Source organism: Danio rerio, chromosome 4 (assembly GCF_052040795.2).
Source record: "Danio rerio strain M-AB ecotype USA chromosome 4, GRCz13ab, whole genome shotgun sequence".
In the NCBI taxonomy this organism is placed as follows: Eukaryota; Metazoa; Chordata; class Actinopteri; order Cypriniformes; family Danionidae; genus Danio; species Danio rerio.
The window spans coordinates 20,227,613-20,242,282 of record NC_141024.2 but is presented as its reverse complement, the minus strand read 5'-3'; the positions used below and the strand labels follow the sequence as shown (position 1 = coordinate 20,242,282).

General features: G+C 35.5%; 1 protein-coding gene and 1 long non-coding RNA gene across 6 annotated transcripts in view; one reads left to right on the top strand and one right to left on the bottom strand.

Moving 5' to 3' along the window:
• snd1 (staphylococcal nuclease and tudor domain containing 1) overlaps positions 1 to 14,670 on the top strand; it is a 297,588-nt gene that overhangs the window by 9,944 nt on the left and 272,974 nt on the right. For all 5 annotated transcript variants that reach the window (XR_015481791.1, XR_015481792.1, NM_182865.3 and 2 more), the window contains exons 5-7: positions 2,499 to 2,659; positions 6,999 to 7,090; positions 8,909 to 9,067. Coding sequence is in view for 2 of the 5 variants with exons in the window: in NM_182865.3 (NP_878285.3) it covers positions 2,499 to 2,659; positions 6,999 to 7,090; positions 8,909 to 9,067 (412 nt within the window). In the remaining 3 variants the exon portion in view is untranslated. The remainder of the gene's footprint in view (positions 1 to 2,498; positions 2,660 to 6,998; positions 7,091 to 8,908; positions 9,068 to 14,670) is intronic.
• LOC147844704 (uncharacterized) lies at positions 1,457 to 6,054 on the bottom strand. Its single transcript, XR_015483124.1, has 3 exons — positions 5,907 to 6,054; positions 3,221 to 5,595; positions 1,457 to 3,077 (listed from the first exon to the last, which is right to left on the bottom strand). It is a non-coding gene; the product is annotated as an uncharacterized LOC147844704 (long non-coding RNA).

Sequence of the window (14,670 nt, the reverse complement as noted above, 5' to 3'; positions counted from 1 at the left end):
TATCAGATGTAATTGCTTCCGATTTTTCACCATTTGATCTCTCACTCCCTCTTCTGGTCGTATTTGCTCATGACGCATCCCATCCATCCGCCCTTTTCCCCCACTGTCTTGCAGCAGCGTAATATTGTCCTAAGCTTTTGGGACTTAATGATGCGTACGCGGGGCAGCTCTGTGAAATGGCCCTGAACAATTGCCAGTGGAATCGGTTTGCTTTAGGCTCATTTTCCCTGCAGGAGATGGTGGTGTGAGCCCCGCTGGTCTCTCTGCATCCCCAGAACTGCCTTCTCATTAGCCGGGCATGCTGTGGCCCATCACAGCCCACTGCATCGGCTATCATAATCTCCAAAGGAAGTGGTGTTTTAAACCTGGGTCCCTCTCTGCCCACCAGCTCTCAATTAGGCACCTTCAGGCTGGGAAAGATGCCCAACTCCCGCTCTCTTTTGAAAAGATGAAGGAAAACTAAAACTTTACAAGATAAAGACGGCTCGAGATGGCTGCTGAGATTTGGCAGCCCCTTATTTCCCAATAGTTAAAATTGATAAAGGGCTTAGATAATTGGAGGTCTGGGCTTGTCATTTAGTAGGCATATGCCACTTTTCTTTGACATTTACGCTATTAGCCTTGTCTGTTAACACACTAGTGGGTTTTTTAATAACAGTTAACATCCTAACATAACATTTAATAACAAGAGTAACATTCATCCTGTGGCTAATCTTTTGGTATGTTAGGAAAAAAGGTTAATGTTTGTGCATTAGGTGTTCTCTATATACTGAGCACAATGTTTACTGACTCTAATGGGTATTGTTCATAAAAATTAGGTTTTATTCATTTATTTGGAGTCCATTTTAGTAATAATAACATGTATTATATGCAGTTGAAGTCAGAATTATTAGCCCACCTCAATTGTTAGCCCCCTCTATTCTTTGGAATCAGAATGTTAAATAAATTAAATAAAAAAACAAACAGACTATATATATATATATATATATATATATATATATATATATATATATATATATATATATATATATATATATATATATATATATAAATATCACGTTTTTGGGTCCACTTAAAACATTTCCATTGCGTTCTGTTTTTGCAAGTGTTGTGAGAATGCATTGTGTTTTCGTAAATTGTTTGCATTGTGAGAAAATGCAACGAATTTTTTTCATTTGTTTGCGTTGGTTTTGTTGTTGTTGTAATAAGAAAAATAATAATAATGTTTGTGAGGAGCAGGTGTGCTGTCAAACCAATGAGGATCTTTGCTTGATTTACTGCCGTTTTTATAATTGCTTGTGTTTTTCTTCAATTGCAGCACATTAAGCTCTCTCCGTCACCGTACTTTCTCCAGAAGAAAAAATACATTATAGGAAATCCTGTGAAACATCTTTTAGGAAATATTTGAAAATTTTCAACTGTATATATTCATATTTATTTATTTATTTGGTTAAATTCAATGGATATTAAAAGTAAATTGTAAAAATAGTAAAATTAAGTGTTTTTTCCGCTTTCATTAAATTATGGAGCTGTTATTTTGTAATATGTTTTGATCTAGCTATTAAAATTGGCATAAGCAAAATGTAGGATTATTCACTCAAGAAAAACATTCATATTTATTGAACTTTACATCAAACAGAAATTGGGGAAAATATACAGGTGGGCTAAAAATTCTGACTTAAGCTGTATATGGCTAGAATAGACTGCATTGACCAGACTTTAAGGCAATGTCAAAAGTTTAGCAAACATACATCCATTGTGTAAAAAACAATAGATGATATTCTTTCACAACGCTGCAGAAATGATGGCATTGGTTGTCCATGTCCTTGTTTTTCATCCATTCAGAGCTTTAAAATATTTTCACTAAAAAGAAAAAACAATTACAAATTCCATATGCGGCACAACTGACATGAATCTAAAAAACTCTTTGAATCTTGTCTCTTCATCTAGTTTCAATAAAACACTGAAGATTAAATCATTGTCATATGCGTTGTATTTAAATATACAATCTCTGCCATTATACCATCCAAACTCCCATAGTTTAGAGGAGCTGATACATACGCACTGGTAAAATAAGGACTTTCACCATCCATATTTTATCCCCACAAAAAAGTCTTTCAGTTAGTCTCTTCTCTTTAAATCAGTTCATTATGAAGTCCAGCGCCGCTTAAACTGATAGAGCCTTATTAAAAAAATCTGACGAGTATGTGCCGTGGTCAGACTGGCTAATTCCCCTTAAAGATAATGATGGCTTTTAGAACAACAGAGGATTTAATTGAAACATGTGTTGGCTTTTGATAATGAACAAACTCATTTGAAGAGCTTATCAAGGTTTGTGAAAGGGGGCAGCTCTGAGAGAGACACCTTAACGTCTGCAGCGCAACGCATTTCAAGTCCTCAGAGGAAAGATTTGGTTTTATTTTTAGCTCTCTGAACTCTTGCGGTAAGCTTTGCGCCATGTAATTTGATATTTGATTGATTTTTGTTGTGTGTTTCAGTCCTGAGCAGGTCAGACTGTGTGATTTGGAGGATCAAGCCAAGTCTTCTAAAAAGGGCCTGTGGTCTGAGGGTGGAGGCTCGCACACCATTCGAGATCTCAAGTACACCATCGAGAACCCTCGCAACTTCGTGGACTCCCTGCATCAGAAACCAGTCAACGGTAGGATGCGCTACACTTTGTTGATTACATTTTGTGCTCTTGTTCTCAAATGCTTAAGTAATCATCTCTATTGTTTGGGGTTGTGTTTACTGACGCATGTGGCGTTTTAAACTCTTCCTCTGCCAGCTTTTTTTTTCCTTTAAGTTGACAGCTACCACCAGCTTTTTTATGATATTCACAGTACTTTCTAGCAGTAATAGATCATGTTTTATATCAAAATAAAGAACCAAGCCTCTTTCAGTTTTTTTAATTTTATTTTTTATGCATTTTATTTTAAGTTCATGTTTTATTATCACTGGAATGCAGGTTTCATTAAAAAAAGCAACATTTTTGAATAAAGAAACCTAAACATACATATTTTAAGCTATATAGTAAATTTTTTAAGCTCTATAATACACAATACTAATTTTTACATTTACTAGAGATGAGTTGCGGCTGGAAGGGCATCTGCTGCGTAAAAACTTGCTGGATAAGTTGGCGGTTCATTCCGCTGTGGCGACCCCAGATTAATTAAGGGACTAAGCCGATAAGAAAATTAATGAATGAATGAATAATTTTTACACATTAATTTAATCTCCAGAACTGATCTGAAAGTCACTTCACAAGGTTTTTACAGTTATGTGGAGAAAAATTATTGTTGTTTTATAAATGCAGTCATGTCTTCTTCACAATTTGTTTACACTAATACGTTTTACTTTAAAACAGCATTTTTGAATGAAAACGACCCGCGTCCTCACTGGCGTTTCACCTAGCATTTCTGAAAAGAAACTACACTACTCCGCTGAAAACACACATCACGTGACCACATACACACACTCTTGCATGCGCTGCAGCGTATGAAGAAGAAGATCCACTTTTTTTAACTCAAGAAATGAGATTGTTTACAGAAGATGCGGTATTGAACGCACAAGACTCACTTATTAACATTTACTCAAAGGAGAAGAACCCCTAAAATGTCAATATTGCAACAGAAACTAAACATATTCTTTGTGGAACATCATATTTTTAATGTTGTCAGAAAACAATTTTTATTTTGAGAGACTTTAAATGAAATATTTTTACATGTAAATCCTTCTAAAATTGTACATATTTTATTAAAAGTAAACCTTTAATCTGTTTTATATTTTTATCTTGTATATTATCATCATTATGTATTTTTATCTTGTCTATAGATATAGAAAAGTAATATTCATAAAAATGTTGTAAATTTAATCTCTTTTTTTGCCATGACATAGCCATAGCATGTGAAATGGCAATTAAATCATCATCTTTTTCACTTTGTGTCACAGAAATGAGTATGAAATGCTGTTTAGTGGACATATTTTGATCAACTAGAAATAAGATTCCATTGGCGTTTAAAGCATTATTTTAAATATTAATTGCGCAGCTATATTTGGTGTCCAAAAAACAAAACACACACTAAAAAAGCCATACATTGAGACCCCACAGTATCATGAGTGTTTTTCTGCATGGGTTCTATATAGAATGCCCCTAAGTTATGGTTAATCATTGAAATGATACTCATTAAAACGCATTCTCACAGTATAGTGTCTCACTCTTCTTCCAGAAGCCTGTTTTTTTTCTCTCTCTCTCTCTCTCTCTCTCTCTCTCTCTCTGTCTCTTCACAGCTCTCCACACAGCTCATTTCTCCTATTTAAACTGAATGCTAACCCTGATGAGAGTTAACCTCCATCAGAGGGCAAACCAGCGCGACGCAAATGAACAACTGAGTCATTAAATGCTATAGAAATGTGCCCCGTATCCCCTCTTCGCTAACAAGCTTATTAGATGCTAATCAGAAGTCAAAGTTGCAACGTCGTTGCTAATATTGAATTTAAACACACTTGGCCACATGACCTATACCAGCGTGGTCGCGTTTCACCTTCTCAAAGAATAATTTCACAGCCCTCGCCATGCAGCAATGCCAAGTGAGTTTTAAACGCGCCAATTTGTTGTTCTCTTCAGCAGCAAAGCACCATGAGAAATTGAAAAAACAAGGCCTGTTTACTTGCTGCCGGCTGCCCACGTGCTGCGACACCGCTTGAACTCTGTGAAGTGGGTTGACAGTTTGGGTTTGTAGAAACTTAAAATCCAAAGTTTGAATCAAATTACATGCTGAATGTTCTGGGTTTGAAGTATTGAGACTGTTGAAAAAAGAGTCCCATTATGCTTCAGTTCATTAGGCATTAGTCTGTGCCTTTTTCATAAGATCAAACAGTGGTGAGTAGCAATTTTCTACTGTTTTGTTCCTCATAAAGCCTTGGTTATACTTCTGTGTGGAGTGATCTGCGTGACCCAGGACGCATGCCTTGCACTTAGCCGTACGTTTATACTTCTGCATGCAGTTTGTGTTGCTCTGCAATTACACTTCCGAAATGCTAGCTGGCAGTGAGGTTCTTATGTTCCTCTGTGTCGAGTTTCTTCGCTGGTGTTTTGTTTTTTTCTGAATGCTACCTTAATGTAGAAGTAGCTCAAACTCGCTCAATTTGAGGCGGGAACCATGAGACGTGCAACAGCTTTTATCATAAGGTAAACACAAAACAAAACTTTCCATCTAGACCTCCTTCACGGGATTTGAAATTTGTAAACACTCGCTCCAACGAGTTTGCGCGGCTCTTGGTCCCACCCACACCCGTCAGTGCTACCAAGCTGACCAATCACAGAGCTTGCGCTATGCGTCGTTGCATTGTAGTTGTGTGACATGTAGTTACATTTTATTGAGAGGTGCGCGTCAACGTGAGCGAGGGCTATGTGTCCACCGGCAGGCTGCGGCGGAGCATAAACGTGCGCTTGACAGAGAAGTATAAATCAGGCTTAAAATGTCAAAAAAGGAACCACAAAAATAGAAAAAAATTAAATAAAGTACACTACATTTCAAAAGTAATGTTTATTTATTTCTTTTTTAAATTGTTTTTATTGATCAAATATTTAATAAACTGATTGAAAGCGACTGCACAACACTTTGGGAGGCAGAGAGGTTTTGTCTTGTATTCTGGTATCATTTATTTTATTGCAAATTGGTTTTTATCATGATGTTGTTTCAATATGAAAGGAAATGCTTTCTATTTGTTTGTTAGACTTTTAAAAAAAAATCCCACAAAGTAATGTTCAGTTCTTTTTCTCAAATCCATTTTATTATCCCATAAATTCTGTTGTCACAGTTAAATTTCTTTTTTCTGGATTCCTAATGGCTGCAGATTTATCATTGCATATGGTATCTCATTAAGTGTATTAATACAGCTTTAACATTTTAATCTATTATGTAAAATGTAATCATAACCATTAATTTACAGCCCTTTTTTGTCAAATGTAGTGTTCGCAACAGAATCATATTAATTAAACCATGGGTGGAAAAAATCTATTAGTAAGACATACAAAAATAAATAACATTTTATAAAAAAAAAATTATGAGCAGAATTAGATTAAATCTAAAATTTTTGTTTGTTCTCTTTCTGTCTTTTTTTCTTTCTTTCTGTCTTTCTTTTCTTTCTTTCTTTCTTTCTTTCTTTCTTTCTTTCTTTCTTTCTTTCTTTCTTTCTTTCTTTCTTTCCTTCCTTCCTTCCTTCCTTCCTTCCTTCCTTCCTTCCTTCCTTCCTTCCTTCCTTCCTTCCTTCCTTCCTTCCTTCCTTCCTTCCTTCCTTCCTTCCTTCCTTCCTTCCTTCCTTCCTTCCTTCCTTCCTTCCTTCCTTCCTTCCTTCCTTCCTTCCTTCCTTCCTTTCTTTCTTTCTTTCTTTCTCTTTCTTTCACCCCCACAAAATCTCAAAAATTGTGTTGAATCAGCTAATTTTGATTAAGCAGTTTGAACAAACAGCTAAAATATTTTTTGCAGGGTGTTTGACTGTAGTTTTTGGTCAAGTGAGAAAGTGAACAGCTTGTAAAGTGACATTAAACAAACTTGTCCAGTGAAATGAAAATGTTTTTTAGATGCAAGTATTGGTATTGTTCATCTTAAGGTTATCTATAAGCTAGCGTGGGTCAAAACAAGGACAAGAGTTTTAAGAAGATTTAAAACATGTAAAGCTTGTAGTTTGTCTCTTCTGCCTAAATTATTATTTCTTTTCATCAAATCTTGACCAGTCAAATGCTCTGTAGTATCTGACATGCCCTGTCCTTGTTGTTCAAGACTCTCATCAGGGTTAGCAAGGCTTTTCATGGGGTTGAGCGACTCTATATTCCGCCCTTTTATTTTTGTATCAGTTGAGATTACTTTAAACATCGAATAAAAATGCACTTCAAAGCACTTCACGGCACCTTTAAAAGCAAATGTATTTTCTCTTTGTGTGAAGCAACATCAGAAACTAATCAAAACGAACACTGTCTTTTTGCCTATTTTTTACAGCTATTATCGAGCATGTGCGCGATGGCTGCATGGTTCGAGCACTACTTCTGCCCGACTACTATCTGGTGACAGTCATGCTGTCTGGAATCAAGGTGAGCTTCAGATACTCTCCATACATCTCCATGAATACCAAAAAACCCAATTTCATTCAGCAGAGCCCCTGAGACCAATATTTTCAGGCTTTCTCAGTTTCTCATTAGTTCTTCTCCACGTATCTCTTGATGGGAAGCCCTAAGAGGTTCCCTTTAGGTTTCCCTGCACCAACTCGGTTTCATGAATTCAGTAGACCATCTTACCGCCTCATCTCACTAATCATGAAAAAAACCCAACTCCATATCTGCGCTCAATTAAGTGTGTTAGTGCTAGAAACTAGGCTTTCCATTCAGTGCCTCTTCAGGGTTTGTGTACATTGTAATAGATTGTAATTGTGTTTTCTGGGGGTTGATTCTTAGTGGGTCCCTGTGGATTTACGGAAATTATATGTTGCCTGAAATGGACATGAACACTCCGAGATCAAATGTAGAGCCTTAGATTTTAAAACATATTCATTTTGACAACTTTATTACAATTATAAAACTGTTTATACAATATATACAGAAATAAAAGTAAAATGTACTATATAAGCTTCCTAAATTAATTAAATACAATGGATAAACATTTATTATTATTGTTGTTATTATTATTAATAATAATAAAGTAATGGTATTAGTAGTAGTAGTAATAATAATAACAATAACAACAATAAGCATAATTTCAGTAATCAAAAATAGGCCTGGCGATAAAATCGGTATCTATTTATTGGCAGAACACCATTGTCAATAACGATAATAAAAGTTCAGCATAAAGTTTCGCTATGAAGGCTATAGTTTTATTAAAATGTGGCAGCTCAGAACGCATTTTGGAATGCCGATGCCAAAAGGCTAGTCACTTCCAATGGAGGCGTGCGACTTGCACTACGTGCACATAGTGTGCAAGCGGCGCACACGTGACGCACGCAAATTTTCCAGGTAAACCTAGTTGAAATACATTTTAACTTTTCCAAATGCCGCAAACACATCGCGACTAAGTAAAACTAATCAATCTACTTCACACTTTGTATGGAATATGGACATTTAAGTAATCACGGCAGACTAATTACCTCAGACAAACACAGCACACAAAAACACGGCAGCGCTTTTTACTTTTCTCCATAAACTTGCATCGGAGCAATGGTTTGTCTGTTTGTCATCCTCTGAGAAAACCGTTGATGGTAGCCTTGTTATGAGAAACTCAATGGCAAACAGTAAAGTTTCTTTTTATTTATCAAGTTTATTTAACACTTATTCACTTATTCTAACTCTTGTTTATTTTTAAATATTTTTGTTTTTATCTATTAAAACTATTTGCCTTAGTAATGTTGGTAAAATAAAATAAAGTGGTTTAAAAAATCCTAATATTCCTAAATTTTATTATTATTTTTTTAATATTTAATAATTATTGATATCGCATGATATGCAATATGATATTAGGATATATATATATATTTTTTTTTTGCGGTGTCTCTCAGCCCTATTAAAAAAGCACTTCCTAATAATTTAAATATTTGAAACTTAAGTTTATTTTCAGATAAGCAAATTGAACAAAAATAACATTATAATCTACATTAACGACACAATTAGAAGTAATCATTTCTTAAATTAGGTTTTATTGTTATTATTATTATCATTATTATTATTATTTTTATTATTATTTGAGAAACTAATTTTGGCTATTTATTTACAACTTACATTTTTAGAGCTAGTTTTCACTTCCACAGGGTTTGTGTACATTTGTAAAGTTTTTTTGTGTGTTTTTTTTTTTTCTGAGTGTGTCCCGTTAGGTTACAGAAAAGTCATGTTTTCTGAAATGCACTTGAACATCTTTGTCTCTAGAGCCCTACGTTTAAGCGGGAGGCAGATGGCAGCGAGACCCCTGAGCCCTTCGCAGCAGAGGCAAAGTTCTTCACCGAGTCTCGACTTCTTCAGCGAGATGTGCAGATCATTTTGGAGTCCTGTCCAAACCAGGTCATTCTGGGAACCATCTTGCATCCGGTATGAATACCCCATACTCTACATCCTCAGACAACTTTCAGATTCATCAACCAGAGCATAAAGCATTTCAGCTTGTTGAATATTTCTTCCAATGCTTCTTTTGCTTGCTCTTTAAGTCATAGTAACTGTGTATATACATTTAAATTAATCATTTGGTACAGTGCATTTATTATATGCATGCATGTGCATACATTGTTCCTATATTTTACAGTTATTTGCATGTAATTGCATCTGTAATATCTGTAATTACATCTCTAATTACACTGTTGACCATTTACACCTTAACCCAGCTTAATAGCCCAATAAATCCTCTGCAATACAACACAGGGTGTCCACAGGGTTTTAATAAGTCTTAATGTCTTCAATTTTAAAAAGAAATATTTAGGCCTTAAAGTCTTAAATTGCCTGAAAAATAGTGCTGTATGTCTTGAATCACTTCAAACCGGTCCTAATTTTCCTATTTCCAAGTAAAGCTACTCTATCTGGCTGACACCCAATCACCAATAATCCATCTTAAAAACTTTTTTTTTGGCTATATTTAAGTGTTGTTTTGTTTTTTTTGCAAAAAGAAACAATTCAGCTGACATTTTTACCAAATTAAATTCCCTTATCAAAAACTAAATCAACAAATCTCTTTAAATGATCTCCCATTAATAAAACTGTTTACAGAAGCAACCAGCCCATTAGAAAAAATCCTTAGTGTTTAGCCCTGTTTTAGTCTAAAATTTCACTCATATTGGTCTTAAAAGGTTGTTAATGTCTTAAATTTGACTTGAAAAAACCTGCAGAAACCCTGACAATATAAACACCAGAGGTGTGGACTCGAGTCATGTGACTTGGACTCGAGTCAGACTCGAGTCATGAATTTGATGACTTTAGACTCGACTTGACAAAATATAAAAAGACTTGCAACTCGACTTGGACTTGAACATAAATGACTTGGACTTTGACTAGGACTTGCCCCTATTGACTTGTAAAGACTTGCTGCTTCCCATGGAAAGCCCAACGATAAAAAAGTATGTTGACATGGACCGCTCTCTCTCTCTCCCCGTTTATGCGCGCGTGTGTGTGACAGCACGCGCGCACGTGTGTGTGAGCATGCGCGCTTTCGGCATGACGTCCAATCGAAGCACGGTAGATTGTTTTGATTCGACAGTATCCAACGTGACTACTATGAGGCGCCGGAGTGGACAAAAGTCAAGCGAACGCAGAGAGAATTTGAATTTGAACTTGAGATCGAGCCAATACTCGCGTGCCAATACTCGCTCTCTCTCTCTCTCTCTCTCTCTCTCTCACACTCTCTCTCTCTCACACTCTCTCTCTCACACATACAACATACACCTCTCTCTCTCTCTCTCTCGTGCATTCAGTCTCTTTGCGTTCGCTTGACTTTTGTTTACGATGGCGTCTCATACCTTTAGTGCTTTTGCTCTCACGGGATCCTCCTTTTAAACTGACCCTTCGCTCAGCCACGCCCAAAAACCGCCACCCACCAATCGCGGCTTACCAATCGTAGCTACGGGCAGAGGCTCTGTCAAGCTTTCGAGCGAGGGAAACAAGCCAAATCGTTGCGCAATTGGATTGTGAAAATCTGACACCCGCTATACTAAAAGTTTGGACTGGGTGGTGGGATTTTTTCCCTTTTCAAAACCAAAGCCCAAGAGGAGAAATGCCAGCGTGGATCAAGCTGTGTGAGGGGCGGTAAAGGAGTTAAGCTAAGTTGGTTTTGTTTTCTATATTCACATTCAATGATAGGTGGCAATAACTCACACTCCTCTTATCCTAAACAGATCTAAACTGTGTTTCTTATAAAAAAAATAAAAAAAAACAAAGCAGGTTATGCTTTCCAGCGGTCTTTTTCTTTTTTTCCACTCGATATTATGAGCCAGGGCTCGACAATAAGGACTGCCCGATGGCCCGGGGCCAGCGTGCGAGACACTCGGGCCAGTGTACAAAATGTTACTGGCTCGATCGGGCCAGCTGCTGCCTTTTTGCCTGCCAGAGCTGCGTGCTGCGACTGTCTGTCAATTGTGTGCAAATACAATCTTACGGTGCTTTCACACATAGACGTTTGTTTCGGAATCTGTCTCGTTTCACCCGTTAGCGCGTTTTTTTAGCATATATCCAGCAGTTGCGCTCGCTTCCGCGCCAAATCAATCAGTCCAAGATCGCCTGAATGAGACGGTCTCTCTCCTATTGAGCGTATATCGATTGTAGAAAAACAAGAAAACAAAACAATGCAACGAACTAACGACCCAGGCTATATCACAGTGTATTATGATTGTGTAATAGCCATATATACGGCTATATGAAGAGGGAATGATGAGCAGGGCGAGATGTCATTCTTACCGGTAAATGCGAAAGTGAAAGCATGCTGAAATATTACCGAGAGCTGTTTATCCAGCCTGATCTCGGTTTATCCGTCAGGAAAATTGACCGAAATTACTATGTGTTAATTTTTCCATATTTTAATCGTATAATAGGCCTATGTTGTATTAGGCCTGTTGTTTTGTTCATTTCCGCACTGACAGCTCGAAAGAAAGATTTACATTGATCTGATGCAGTCTCGGTTCATCTGCTATGTCTCTCTATAATTTAAGCCTAAAATACAGAATTATAGTCAACGTTTCTTTAATAGATTGATTAATTCAATTGATCGATTTCTACAAAACCTGACAATTGAAATGAGGCTCTGTATATATGAGAAAGTCTGACCTCGATTTGTATTTGGTGACGATGTCTGTGGGTTGTTAAAATTAAAGTGCACATTTTCACTTATAAAATATTCTATACACAATACACAAAAGTTTGGGGTCAGTGTGATTAAATATGTTAAAACAAGCTTCTTCTGCTCACCAGGGCTGCAATTATTTCATCATAAATACAAATTGTGAAATGTTGCACTATAAAATAACTGTTCAAAAGTAGTTTATCATTTAATTTATTCATTTATTCCAGTGATTTTAAAGATGAGATTTCAGCTTCATTACTCCAGTCACATGATCCTTCAGAAATCACTAATATTAATTATTATTATATTTATAAATGGTAATAGTTATAAAATCAATAATGTCTGGAGTAATTATTTTATTTGAAACTAAATACAATAACAAAGCAGTTATTTAAAATTTTAATAAATATTTAACAATTACACCTTTTTACATTTATAAATATAGCCTTGATGAACTGAATAGTTTTCCTTAAACATTTTAAAAATTACCGTAAATATATATACAGATTTATTAGCCCCCTTTTGTTTTTTGTTTTTTCTTTTTAAAATATTTCCTAAATGATGTTTAACAAAGCAAAGAAATGTTGATATTTTGTCTGATAATATTTTTTCCTCTGAACAAAATCTTATTTGTTTTATTTTGGCTTGAATAAAAACATTTTTTAACCATTTTAAGGTAAAATTTATTAGCCTCTTAAGCTAATTGTTTTTCAGACTGTCTACAGAACAAACCATCATTATACAATAACTAGCCTAATTACCCTAACCTGCCTAGTTAACCTAATTACCCTAGTTAAGCCTATAAATGTCTCTTTAAGCTGTATAGAAGTGTCTTGAAGAATATCTAGTAAAATATTATTTCCAGCCATCATGACAAAGATAAAATAAATCAGTTATTAGAGATGAGTTATTAAAACTATTATGTTTAGAAATGTGCTGAGAAAATCTGTTCTCTGTTAAATAGAAATTGGGGAAAAAAATAAACAGGGGTGCACACACACACACACACACACACACACACGCACATTCAAATAGCGATTAACTTCTTTTTTTTTTTTTTGGTGGGGCCAGTGAAAATTTGGGCAGGGCAAGTAAAAATCAGAACCACTGGCCCTATCGGGCCAGTAGAAAAAATCCTTAGCGTTGAACCCTGTGAGCACTGCTTAGTTTAAACCCTCGCTATTGTAACGCATATAAATACATACACTAATATTTGCTGGTAGGAAAAATCTATTTGTTCACTTCTGTTATTTATACTTTAATGATTGTGCATTTCAATTTTTTTTCTTCCACTTAACTGCAAATTTGAATAAAAACTGGATAAAGAGCACACAAACATGCTGACAGTAATAGGTACTGTACACTGTTATGGGTCAATGATGCTAATATTCGGCACAATCCATCAGTTTCTTAGGTTATTAGATTATTTTATAATTTCACCTCTCCTGCTGTGCATGAACTATGCTGTTGAATGTTCAGCGTATGAGGTGGCTAAGCTAACCTTGCTTCAATTTTGATAAAATTATTTTCTAATCAGTTGCTATTATGTTGTGAATATACCCCTGTAATGTATACTGCAGTCCTCTTTTGTCTGGCTTTCTCAGATATCTCACCTGTTTGCCAAAAATGACTAATTAAATCCTTGGGAATGTCTGACACCAGCGCATACACACTGTAATAGATGTGCCAGGCATGAAAGCTTGACAGGCGTAGCAACAGTAACTAAGGAGGGCGAGGCTTAGCGAAGGGTTATTCCAAGAATGTTGATATGGTTTCTTTCTTGCTTTACTATTTATTAACAATACACAAAAAACTAAAAGGTTAAGGTAAATTCTTTAATAAATTCTAGTGTTTTTGAGTATTATACTTGTTGTATACTTGTATTATACTTATGTTTTAGGCTAGTATTATTTACGACTTGTTAATTAATGCTTCATAATACAGTAGTATTACCAATAGTGAACAGATAAAATAATACAAAGTGTAGTTTTACTACAGTAAAGTGTAGTGATTTGTAGTATAAAATACCCTATATTGTAAAATAATACAGCACTGGGTAATTTGTTTATATTACACTTGTGTTACCATAGCAACTATAGTATTACCACAACTGATCAATTGAAGTTCTTTACTGTAGTAGGCTACTGTTCAAAACACAGTACATGCCAATATACGTGTTCAGGGGCCCTGTGGCACAGCTTTCCTCAAAATGAAGAGGATGACATGGAAAATGTCCTCCACAATCTCATCAGCAAAGTGGAAGCCAGCAAACACTAGTTTACTTTATTTTAGCTGCCATGATAAAATGAGATTGATAGTGAGATTTATTTGAAGAGTGAAGAGTACAGTAGGCTATAATACCTTATCAAGTGTTTCCTTATTTTTATCACAGTTACATTTCTGCTTGCATTAGTTTTTGTTTAAATGCTTTTAAAATAAAATGTATTCTTTACATCCAACATCTATTCCAGAGGTGCCTTATAGTGGTGTAAACCCCTTTACAAGGGGTGTTACCCCTGTGTAAACTCTAGCCACCCCTGTGGCCAACCCGATATGATTTTGCTGTTGACATTATTTATTTAAATCTACTTACATAAATGCAATAAAATGCAATATTTCAATAAATAAATAGCAGCCACTAAATTATTGTGGATTGATTGGTGCCACTGACGTAGCTGGCCTCTTCTGGCCCCCCTTAAGCAAATTTTCAGGGGGGCACCACTGGTCTATTCTCTGTCTTTAAGTGTTTGAAACTGAAAATATCTCATCATATAAAACAACCAAAAATGTTATGGTTTATTAGATTAAACATTTAATATGTAAGTCTATTTTAGTATTTTGGTTATTGTTATTAAACAGTGCAGCAATATGA